Raw genomic sequence first — 12,963 nt, 5'->3', positions numbered from 1 at the left:
ATGGGTTTTCTCCGTAAAAGAGACCTGCATGTAACTTCACAATATGTGGTTAAAATCCTTAAATTCACGGACGTGTTTTGGCTTTATTTTTTTGGCAAAAAACGTCGCTCTTAACAGCCGCCAGTCTTTGATAAGACGTGAAATATTCACTGGAATTTTGTTTCTTTCTATTGTTACGACCCTGTGGGTCTTGTGTATTATGTGTGTTTGTTACTTTTGTTGTGTGCTTCCAGGCAGATTGGCTGCAGCTGAGGGGTGGTGTGAAACCCTATGACGTCAGGGTAGCCCGGCCCTTTAAAAGGGGGCTGACGTCACTGAGCTCGGGCTCTTGCTAGCTGTGGGGATCATTTGTTGCCACCGTCGCTGCCGCACATCGCTGCCACTAGGGCCAGCCTCGGGCCTTGCCCGAGCAACTTGCCGTCATCTCTCTCACTCCCTGGGGTGAGAGACCAGGAGTGAGCGCCTGGCCGCCGAGGCCTACTTTGTAGGCCGTGTTTTTCTTAATTTAGACATTTTTCCATACTGGTTTTTTTTGTATTAATAAATACACCATTTTCTTAAGTTTTGTGTCTGCCCGTTTTTGTTATATCCCACAAGCCCTAGACCGGGATGTAACACTATTACACCTGCCAGGGAATCCGTGTTATGTGGCTAAGCTGCTGACTAGCAGGTAAAACACGTTTAAATGGCTAAAGCCTACATTTAAAACAATTTATTAGCTAGAAATGATGCCACAATGTCATGTCTACATTCAATGTTATTTAAGCCACTTCGAAAGTTTGTTTAGATCCAGTGAGTGACCCTGCTGTCATGGAAACGTAACGTCACACTTCGGAATTGTCACAACACAGTATAAATGTTACAACATCATTCATCTACCACTGCACACATCTTCTTCAAATGTTGTTCAAGAATTTGATCTACGATTGCTAAACAATGGATTTTCTAAGTGGCACCAATAGAAATGGAACCGAATCAAAATTAACAAGGTCGCAGCTATGAAAAAGTTCAATGCCGGTGTGCAGGGTAGTAACAGAAAACATGTTGTGTCAGTCTGTAGGATGATTAGCTCAAACAATACATGCAAAATTCACTTTCAATGTGTCTTCTAAATTAATACATGTTAATGTAATGTATTTTCTTGTCCAGCACTCTACACACAAAAACGTGTTAGTGCCACCCGGTTTTCATTAGGTTGGACAAAAAAATGCAACTTTGCTGACAAAAATTATATCTGGCACCTGACCAAGCATCCAGTCAATTGATGTGTAAACAGGAAACTTGCAGTCGCAACACTTAAAGTCATTAGATTGATGACCCCTATTCTTATGAGCGGCTCCATTTGCCTGGCGATTTAGAAAACTTTCCAGAAAAAGATATTCTTGGCACCCCTACCCCCCCTATTGAGAAAATAGTTGACATCGGGGACACATAGTCAAAACATCTCATTAACATCCATTTCCCATTTGACCCCAGCCAGACTGGAGGCAAGTGATATTTCTTGAATGAATAGTTTAGTAGTCTGGACATTAATGGTGGGCAATTTTGCTATATCAAAGAGGCAAAGTGGTTTATGAGCGGTAGCCTTGCAAACTCATTCTGACAAAATGAATGAAATGTGGGGGCCTGGAGGCCAGCTTGACCCGGGAGAGGTTATTGACATTGGCATGGTGCAAAATGTTCCCCATGTTTATATTAACAGATTTTTTTTACTGTAATCAAAAGCATCAATCACAAATTGCCCACCACAGGAACAGTTCTTCCACTGAAAGATTGGCGAACGTAAACTCCAACGTGGGGCTTTGGGGCTTTCTTTTTTTCAGCTTTTGTTTGTGTTTCCGAAACATAAGTATTTCGATTTTTTTTCCAACCTCCGTAACACCCTACCATCTAATATTTACTGTTAATAATGACTACCCTATAACATGGTGGTAAGAGGAAGGGGGCGGGGGGGCTGATCATCAATGCACCTAAGTTTCTAAGTGCCAGTGTTCCTATGCCATTTCCCTTGACAGAGTGGAGAATTTTGAGGCACTACCCAGCTCCAATGCCAACCAACTGACCTGAGGCAAACTGAGTGGTCTTTGACCGGCAGTAAATCAATGGAGTATTCAAGGCTGGCGGCGGTGGGGAAACCCCAGTCACCACTGAGGGGTTCAGGCTCAAGCCATTAGTGCACATAGGAAGGGTAACACATTAGCTTGCTGGGCTCTGGATATTGAGTTTGGGGACATGGGTTTGTGTTCTTTAACCCTTAAAGGTGTACCATCACATCGGTGTGATGGGAATGTTGGAAAATTAACTTTCTAAAGAATATCTGGGTTCATTGAATTCAAGATAGAATTTTAGAACCTTCAATTGTTGCGGAATGGAATCTTATGTTAGAATGTTCAAAAACCCACACCATTAAAGGTGCGATTTGTAGGATTGTTACCGAACGTTCTGTAGGCCAAAAACAAAACACTGGTGAATGTTCTCAAGACTACCAGACGCGAGCCTCTTCTGGGTTGCCAGATGTAATGAAGACTTGGCTAACGTCAGTTGACCTGCATCTGCTTTAACTTTTCTCCAACCACGACCCAGCTACACATTACGGAAACAGTGAAAACAAAAAATACCTCTCTAACCAACGTAACATATTTAGCTGAAGTTAGTGATGCAGATGAAGTTTAGCCTAGGTTACCTGTTGTGGAGAAATATGGCCAGCTCTGCGTCAGACTTGATATTCTTCGTTTGACGAAGACGTCACCATCTCAGGAAGCTCCTCCGATGTCCACTTAATTTGTTTCTTGTTTTAATTTTGGAAATTTTCCTGCCTCTCGTAGGCGTTCATGACTACAACTGACAGCTGTTGACAGTTGGCCTTTGCTAATTTGGCAACCCAAATAGGAGGACGCGCTAGCCCATTATTAATACACTATTCTAGAATTAATCGTTCAAAACATAAACGAAACTTCCGAGATATTCCGCCCCGTAACACATTTTTTTCATGGGTTTTACAGGGTTTTACGGGTTAGAGTAATGTTGTCAAATAAGCCATTACTTCAATTCATCGTGTTTCCTTACTCTCTGACAACATATGGTGATCATTTTTGGAATGGTTACAGTTTATTTTCCATTATTTCCTACATACTGGACCTTTAAGGGATAAACACTGGACTGGTGTGGCTTGGAATTACTTGTTGGTTATTTATGATGATTACATGACTGTAGTCATATGTAAAGGTGTGCCTTGAAATTACTTGTTGGTTATTTGTGATGATTACATGACTGTAGTCATATGTAAAGGTGTGCCTTGGAATTACTTGTTCTCATTAGTAGTGTACTGTACCTTGTGAAATGGTGTAATTGAAACCTGTGGCATGCCAATACAGCATATGCCACATGATTAACATGTTTCTCTTTAAGATTATGATGCTTTACATATATAAAAATCCACATTCTTCACTTGAGATTGAATAACCCTTATGTGACCTGAGACCTCCAGGTGATTCAGGGTCAGCCCACTGGGTGTGGACAGAGTGCTGCACTAACCACTCACATCGCACACCTTGGCTTAGCAACAAGTAATGTGTGTGTCAGATTGGAAACACAGTAAAAGGTGTATTAATAATGTCTATTCTCCCTGCCACTTGAGCTTTCTGAAGTGACACTGCCACTCACTCTTTGAAGCCAGTTCATTTTGTAGCAACTCCACTTAAGTTCCTCCCAACATTTTACATTTTTGCAATGAAACTTCCATAAAGACATACAATATGCATTGAAACTAGAGCGCAGGTCCTTAAATATTGGGACAACTTATTCCCTGTCATTAAAAGTGCTAAATGCCATTTCCAGCAGTATCATAAATCACAACAGCTGCTATTCAGTCGTGAAAAAAAGTATGTACTCGCACAAAACAATAGTAGAAGTAGCATTCAGGCTACAGTGCACATACATTTCCCACGCTCATCAATATGAATATGATCTCCAATAAAAAGAATATTAATACCATCCCTTCTTTTCTAAAATGTCTAAAATATGCACTCAAATTTTCTGAAATTGTGTGTCTATAAAAGAGCCTATTGTGGCCGGTAACATAAGCAATGACTTCCCCGTACAGAGGGCATCTGTTTACCAAATGGGGAGACATGATGAAGGATGGTTCCCGTCGTCCTCGATATCGACTCACTTACAGCTCGCTGGGTGACAATAATCAAGAGTGTCACTCCGATACCGACACTGGGGAAGGAAGCAGAACTTTTAATTACAGACGGCCTTTCATCTGCAAAGCCTTGGCAAGGGCTGCCGTTGCTTGTCATCCCTTGGCACATCGACTCCCTGAGCTCCGACTTTGACTTCTAATCATCCCCGCTGTGATTGGGGCGACATGATCTGAACGGTGATGTGCATGTTGCTGTGCTTTTAGCTTTGACTATCTCCAGATATTGTCAGCGTGGCCATGAATAATTTATGATCCCGCTGCGTTTCAGCGAAAGAGTGCCATGTGTTCACAATAAAAAGAGGAACTGTTCGATGCTTCAATTTGCTACAATGTTATTATCATCTGGACAAACTCTTAGGACTGAACTCCAGGAACAGATGAAGCCATATATCACTCGTAGACTGTATGCATTGCCGTCGTAAAAAGGAGCCTAATAACAATAAACTGTTATCAAACTTTTCAAAAGTAATCGGACGAGGTGACCCGGTTATTGGGAAAATAATACATCATAGAAACGATGATAATTCTCTGGGTGAATGCCAGGGTTAAGGGAGCTTTCTGAGGACATGTCAGTCAATAATGTCATTATGAATGCTTCTGCCAAGAGCCAGACTGTGCTAAGGAGAGCCGGCCCACACGTACACCAGCCGCCCGATAGCTGCCCGTTCGTTCCCTGGTATCCTCTGCGGAGCTGGCGTGGACAGATTCCACCTGGACTGTCTAATCCATCAAGCGAGAGCCCCCAGTGGAAGTGCTGTTTTTGGAGATCCCGGACATCTGCATGTGGTTTGGCTTATTACAGGTGAGTTCTTGGTAATGTCTTTCCCACGTACGGAGCACTATAAAAACGTCCACGCCGCTTTATGGATAAATATATAAGACATTCATATACTGGCGGGGAGAGTGGAGCAGGGAGGACACTTGGCTAAAGCTGGCCGTTCACATTCCGTGGTCCACCTTGCCTGCACTGTCCCCTGCTACCTGGCAACCTGAGTTGAGGGGGTATTCTGGGATGGAAAGAATGAAGGGAGAGAGGCTGGGACAGGTTCCATAGTGAAGCTGGAAACAAAAGCTGATATGTGCAAAAATGCATGCACACACACACACTTTCGGATTAGTTAGAACGGATTCAGCAGCTTTTTCTCCTTTTGTTCTTAATAGTTGTTTGAAAGGATATCCAGATTACTATAGGTACACAGCAAAGTGTTACTGTGGAGACAACCTCAGTCCAACACTGGCATAAGGGCAACTCATAAAAGAGTGAAAGACCAACAACTAAACCAACATAAATATAGAAAATATCTTTTAAATTGAGACAACTTGCTGGAAATTGTATGTGTTTTTTTGGTTGTTTGTTTGTGTTATCATTGGACAGTTGCAGCAGCAGCAACATGTGTATGTGCATGTCACACTAACTAGCAGAGTTATATGAGGGTGGTTTATACGCTAACACTGTCTAGCAGAGTTGTCTGAGGGTGGTTTATGTGCTCATATCAAGAGGATCAGGTCTCTCAGTGGAAGTGCAGTTACACAATCTCCTTAATCGCTTACTGCCATCTACTGACTCCATGGGAACAGTGATGATGTCATTGGTCTGTTATGTTATACACACACACACGCACACATACACACACTTGTGGATACGCAAATATGCACATTCACACATGTGCACTTACACACACACACACATGCTCAGACACACACACACATGTGCACACATACACACACCTGTACCTGAAATCCCATGAAACCAGATGTTCAACAACAATACGTTAGGTACCATGAAACTATTGGTATTAGTACAGTATGGAAAAAAGTAATTGGACAGTATGATAGAATATCATCTAACATTTTGAAGTACCGGTAGTAGAGATATGATAGTGTTTTTACTGATTTACTGCCACATGATCCCTGCATTCATCCAGCTTTGTAGTGTATTTTCTTATCCAGCCATTCATCAATTTCATTTATCTTCACAGTAACTGTACTGTACTTTGAGACTGCTTTTTGGGTTTCACTGGCATTATTTCAGGCCTTGTGATGCTTCTTGTTGCAGAGTTGCAATTTGGAGACAATTTAGTTTATCTTGTGTGATGTTAACTCAGCAGAATACACCGACTGAAATGAATCAATTTTCGCGCACCCTGACTTTGTACGGGTACCCAGCTCTCACTCACCTTCCACCATGTCTAAGGCATCGGGGGGATTGCAGTGTCCTGCATGGCTGACAGCCCAGACTGGGTAACGCCGACCAAATGCCTGGTAAAGAGTCTGCATGAAGGTCTGGTAGAAGCCCACCACCCCTGGGTTCCCTGTGTACACACATATTAAATAACATATTTCATCAACCATTTTTTATTCAGCATTAAGCTGTTGAGGGCATTAAGCAATGTCCTAAGTAAACATTCATACAGGAGCACATTCAGCTAAAGCAACCTCAAAAATGGCAACAAGCTGACCAAAGTCCATTAACATATGGGCTAATAAGATATACTGTATTTGACTATGAAAAACTGAATAAATGATTAGATTTACCACTATACACAGTCATTAGGTTATTTATGAACATTGAATGCTTTCTGTGATGCCCTTCTTTTGTTGCATGTAAGAAGTCATTGTACGCATAGATTAAATTAGGGTGTGTGAAGCATTAAAGCTACTGGGCCCATTACCCGTCACAAACAAGCAAGACAGAAATAGCTTTGATGTAGTAAAAGCTGTCACCAGTTACAAAACAGTGCTCTGTGTTGTGCGATGGGCGATTACGCAATTGGCAACTCAGCAGAGAAGCATGCGTGTGGGATAATGAGCGGCTATGGCATCCAACAGACAGGACACAGACCAGCCAGGCAAGGAGGTCGTCTGAAGTGGCGTTAGCACAGCCAAGAGCCAGCGCTGCGACACTTCTCTGGTGATGATGGCAGCCACAGCGACGGCTTGCCTCACTTGCCTCGTTTCAGTGTCATAGCGCTTTTTCCACCTTTCACATCTCTCTCTCTGTCTCGGCTTCAGTCATGAGCATTATTGAGTCATGAGCAAGTCGGTCTTCATCCAGCTATTCCTCTCTCTGTCCTTCACTACTCTCTCTCTCTCTCTCTCTCTCCCTCCTTTCCCAGATGTCTTTGATGTTCCCTTGTACGGTTGCACGTTGTAAACGCTGCACATCAAAGCGCTGTGGCGTGCGCGTCAGCTCCGGCACTGTCGCGCAGTGGGTGAGGCTGCCACTCGCCGAGGATGAGGTCTCCGTCAGGTGCAGAGCCTCACCCTGAGCTAACGGCGAGTCATGGAGAGTAAAGACATGTGAGCACCTCCACATCACCAGACCATGCTCCGCATGAGAGAGAGAGGGAGGGAGAGAGAGAGAGAGAGAGAGAGAGAAAGATGGAGGGGAAGAGAGAGAGAGAGAAAGAGAGAGGGGGGGAGAGAGAGAGAGAGAGAGAGAGAGAGAGAGAGAGAGAGAGAAAGAGAGAGAGGGAGAGAGAGAGAGAATCACATTCACAAAGGTGTGTGGGGGATACTGGATGAAAACAGGACATGAAAGAGCCAGACAGCTTATGCTTGAAAAAAAAGAAAAAAGAGAGGAGGGCAGAAAGAGAGGAGGGCAGAAAGAGAAGAGGGCAGAAAGAGAAGAGGGCAGAAAGAGAGGGCAGAAAGAGAGGAGGGCAGAAAGAGAAGAGGGCAGAAAGCTGACAAATCACAGCACAGACCTACAGCTGGCAACCAACAATGGCCACTCTGTGTGGTCGAAGCCCACTCACGCTGAAACAGTATCGACACAGGAGGAGCGATGTTCTCTCTCTCTCTCTCTCTCTCTCTCTCTCTCTCTAATTCAATTAAATTCAATTCAATTCATTGAGCTTTATTGGCATGACTGTGCGTTGTACAATATTGCCAAAGCATTAACATTTAAAATAAAGCATTAACAGGAAAATAAACAGCAGTAATAATGTTAATGATAGTAATAACATATATGATTGTCAATAATAGTAATATTAATAATGATGAAATAAAAAGTAAATTATTAGAGAATAGCTAAAGTATAGAATAGAAGGGATCAATTCCCAGAAAAATGAATCAGAGGTTAAAACATACTCCTTTTTTTGGGTGTATGTGTGTGGGGTGGCCTCACTGGTTTGAGGTTGTATCTCTTTTTTTGTGGCATGTTCAGTCACTCTCTCTCTCTCTCAAGCACATACATGTTTAGTTTGTGTTCTTTGCACTTGGGCAGTATCAGATAGGCAGGCACAGTAGGGGAGAAGAGAGAGATAAAGTAAGGCAAATAAAGGGAAAGAACAATCAGATGCAACGAGAACTCAGTCCTGGCAACAAACATTAAATAATCATCTCAGGGTGCTGGCTTAGCCGTAGCCACTATGTGTGAGTAACTTCCGTATCCCAAGATTTTATTTATGGCTTAATAATAATTATTCCTGTTGGCACAAGCTGCACCAGAGCCCCTTTCCATTGACCCCCCCCCCAACACAACCATCACCCCCACTACCACCCCCCACCACCTGAAAACTTTGGCACGTAGCAAGGTGACGAGAGAAGAAAAAGCTGCAGGTGCGGCTAGAGAGGGGAGAAAGCTAGTGCTCTCTCTCTCTTTCTCTATCCCTCTCTCTCCCCCCCCCCCCCTCCCTGCCCCGATTAGCCAATAGACTTAAAACAACACACTGCCAATCCCAGCCAGAGCCGATACTTGTGCTGGACAGAGAGAGGGGCGGAGAGGATAATACCGAAACTGACAGGAAAAATCCACTCAGACAGAGCTGCGGCCGTGGACGTCTTTCTTTTTTCTTTCTCTGAGTTTTCGCACAGATGTCTCCCAAAGGTGATGAGTTTGCAATCCAACAATTTTTGGGGGAGTGAGGGGTGGCGAAAGAAAAATTAACGGGTTTGATCTTTCTCTGCCACTCAAAGTAAGTCAAGAGGGATCAATTTTCCGGTATTAATATTTCCAAGAAGGGTAGAAATATGCACAGAACAACAGCCCTGAATGAGGGCTGAAGTAAAGCCTCACACCAAAAGTTCAAGAGGCATTTAATCCTTGAATTATGGTTACACGTCAAATATTTTTCTAAGCATACTAATGTGCTTAAATTGCTGCTTAAATTCTGAGCACAGAGTTCACACATTGGGCTATAAGGACTCATCCACTGAAACTCATTGAGTCTGACACCCACAGCCCAGGACATATAATGAATCGAAGCCACAGAATTCACTTGCCTTAGGTTTCAGAGCAAAAGGAATTCACTTTGCATTAGAACTTTACATTTGCAAATGTACTGACAGAGAATCTGCCTCCATTATGGAGATGGTTGCATTTGGGGTCAGAAAAGTTCAGCGGTAGGGGCTTTGACAGTAGGCTTGAAAATAAACCCAAACTAGCTTGGTGGCCCGATCGATCGCACCTCGGCTCGGATGTTGGCCACAGGCCATGGCTCCGCCTTCTTGTTTGGATATTCATTCATGATTTTCATTATCAATGACGAAGGGGCAGCTGGGAGTGTGGAACAAAGCCTTTGGGCGAAGGCCCTCCAATTGGACAGATATTTGGTGTTGTTAGATGGCAAATTGGCAAAATATGACAACAAATAAACAAGTTGGGGATAGATAAATAGATAGATAGATAGATAGATAGAAAAGAAACAGAAGAAAAGAAGAAAAGAAGAAAAGAAAAAAGAAAGAACCAAAAGGAATAGAATACAGTAGATGTGTACAGTATACGATCCCATAATGAGAGGACACAGCATAGAAAAGACTAATGTGAACCATTCACTGCGGGGTTCAGCCACTTGAAAGCACCATTCACCAGCTCACCACCGTCCTCTTAAGGCCGACTCCCACCCTCCCTCCCTCCTTTCCTTTCGTTCAGTCGCTTCCTCTTCTGTCTCACCCCTAATCAAATGTGCATGCTGCAACCTCAGATGTCCCTCCCAATGTGGCTGGAACTCCATCAGGATCCCTCTCTCCTTTTTCTCTCCTTCCAGACTTTCTTTCTTTTCTTTTCTTTCTGTCTTTTTCCAAGATTCCCCTCCCCGGGCCACTGACAAGGCAGAAGCACTCAAAGAGTATATGGGGCGAGTCCTCCAAAGTAGAGAGAGAGAGAGAGAGAGAGAGAGAGAGAGGGAGAGAGAGAGGAAGAGGGAATGAGGGAGGGAGAGAGAGAGGGAGAGGGAATGAGGGAGGGAGAGAGAGAGAGGGAGAGAGAGATAGTTGTGGTATCTTCTGATAGGGTGGAGGAGGAGAATGGGGAGGGAAGGAGTGAAAGAGACAGAACAGGATAAAAGAGTAGATCAATGATGACATGAGACAAGAGGGAGTAAATGGAGTTGGGGGGGGGGGTGTGGGGGTGGGAGGATGAGGTTTGAGAGAGGGCAGAGAGGAAGAGGAGAGGAGAAGAGAACATATGTGAGGAGAAGAGTGGAGATGATGAGAGGAACAGAGTGGAAAGTAGAGAAGAGGAGAAGAGAAGAGAAAAAAGGGAAAGGAAAATAGGAGAGGGGAGAGAAAAGCAAGGGAGGAAAGAAGAGAAGGAGACGTAAGAGAGAGGGAAGGAGACGTAGGAGAGAGGGAAGTAGACACAGGAGAGAGAGGAAGAGGAGAAAAGAGTGAACAGAGGACGAGAGAGGGAAGTGGAGAGAGAAGAGGGAAGGAGGAGAGGAGAGAGCTGGGGCCAGCCGCAAGGCCAACAGCAGCCCTGTCCAGCCCCTTAAATAGATTAAATGCATTTGGATGTTTTCATTCAGGCCGAGCTTTTCCCCCAAATGTCTCCCAGATGGCCCCAGATATGCGCGCCATGCGGAGGGAGAGAGAGAGTGAGAGAGAGAGAGATGGAGTGAAGGGCAAAGAGAGAGAGAAGATGGAGAGAGTGAGAGAAGGAAAGAGAAAGAGATGGAGAGAGTGGGAGATGAAGAAGAATGATACATCAATCTCTATCATTTTCTGAACCTGCACATTTTTGTACCCATTTCAGCTACTTATTCTCAACCAACCCATCCCCGGAACTCACAGAGCAGCAGATGAATCAGCAAATGACCCAAGATGTTCTACTGCTCCATGTAGTTCTCTCTCCTCTCCCCTCTGTTTGTGTGTAATGCATGTGTTAGGCTAGCTGTCTGCTAATGCTAAGCCAAGTTTAGAAACACAGAGAGAGTTAGACGAGCAGTTTTGGCAGACAATAGGGTCAATGTTAATATTTACTAATATTTTTATTATTTAATATTTATTTTATGGGCGTCAAATTATGATTGCGACTTTTGCGTAGATTTACTTTAATGATTAGCCAGCGCTTCATCGTTTCAACTCTTCCTTTGGGACTAGGTGTTTCAAAGATAAGTTAAGAACTGTGTGTCACATGAACAACACACACAGAGGTTATCAAAGACATTTCTGAAGCTGTGGTAATTATGTAAATGTTAAATGGCCGGGCCAATGGCTAAACTCCGGCACGGTGCCCTGTCACAAAAAACAAAATATCTAAATCACAAAGGCCAAAACAACAGACCAAAAAGATACATCATGGATCGATGGAAGCCTGTCTATCTCTCTCTCTCACACACACTCTCTCTCACACACACACACTCTCTCTCTCTCACACTTTCTCTCTCTCTCTCTTCCAGTCTTCCCCGGCTTCATAAATTTGGGCCTGTTCAGCGGAACGTTAAGCAGATGCCCTGCCCGGCAACAGTGACCCCGCGGCTGCTTGGAGTACCGCTGCACTGACGTAGCCCTGCAGGTGCAGGCCCCGTAGCACTAAACACACACACATGCGCGCGCACGCACATACACACGTAGACACACACCCACACACACACACACACAAGCACACAGACAAGCAGACAAGAACACACACACACACACACACACAAGCACAAGCACACACACACACACACACACACACACAAGCACATACACACATGTGCGCACACACACACAAACACACACACACACACACACACACACACACACGCACATACACACATGTGCGCACACGTAGACACACACCCACACACACACACACACAAGCACACAGACAAGCAGACAAGAACACACACACACACACACACACACACACACACACACACACACACACACACACACACACACACACACACACAAGCACAAGCACACACACACATACACACACACACACACACACACACACACACACACACAAGCACAAGCACACACACACACACACACACACACACACACACACACACACACACACACACACACACACAAGCACATACACACATGTGCGCACACACACACACACACACACACACACACACACACACACACACACACACACAAGCACATACACACATGTGCGCACACACACACAAACACACACACACACACACACACACACACACAAAGCTAAAATGTGCATATACACACACACACAAACTGACACAATATATGCACAAATAGGCCAAATGGCTATACAAATACACAAATACAAAATAAAAAGTACAAAAATGCAACCAATAAACAAATATCCATCAACATCTCCATTTCTCTCTGCTCCTTTCTCTCTCTCTCTCTCTCTCTCTCTCTCTCTCTCTCACATACATACACACAGGCTTTCAGTGGATTCTTCAGAGTTCACCAACAGACTAAACAAACTACATCAGATTATTTTGGTGCCAAAGTCAATAAATAATGGCTGACAGTAGATGAACCTGCTGTCGGAAAAGGAGGAGAGCATGCAGGGGAGTGCAGCCGAGATAACGGAGGGGGAAATCTCGTTA

General features: G+C 44.0%; 1 protein-coding gene across 2 annotated transcripts in view; it reads right to left on the bottom strand.

Moving 5' to 3' along the window:
• ldah (lipid droplet associated hydrolase) overlaps positions 1-12,963 on the bottom strand; it is a 59,483-nt gene that overhangs the window by 34,649 nt on the left and 11,871 nt on the right. For both annotated transcript variants that reach the window (XM_076299389.1, XM_076299388.1), the window contains one exon: positions 6,382-6,516. In XM_076299389.1, the coding sequence (XP_076155504.1) occupies positions 6,382-6,516 (135 nt within the window). The remainder of the gene's footprint in view (positions 1-6,381; positions 6,517-12,963) is intronic.

The sequence above is a fragment of the Alosa pseudoharengus genome, unplaced genomic scaffold (assembly GCF_046254945.1).
Source record: "Alosa pseudoharengus isolate Yale_2024_CS ecotype anadromous, Long Island Sound unplaced genomic scaffold, YU_APseudo_1.1 YU_APseudo_1.1_scf_22, whole genome shotgun sequence".
Taxonomy (NCBI): domain Eukaryota; kingdom Metazoa; phylum Chordata; class Actinopteri; order Clupeiformes; family Clupeidae; genus Alosa; species Alosa pseudoharengus.
The sequence above is the reverse complement of the archived record's forward strand: the minus strand, read 5'-3'. Positions and strand labels throughout refer to the sequence as shown.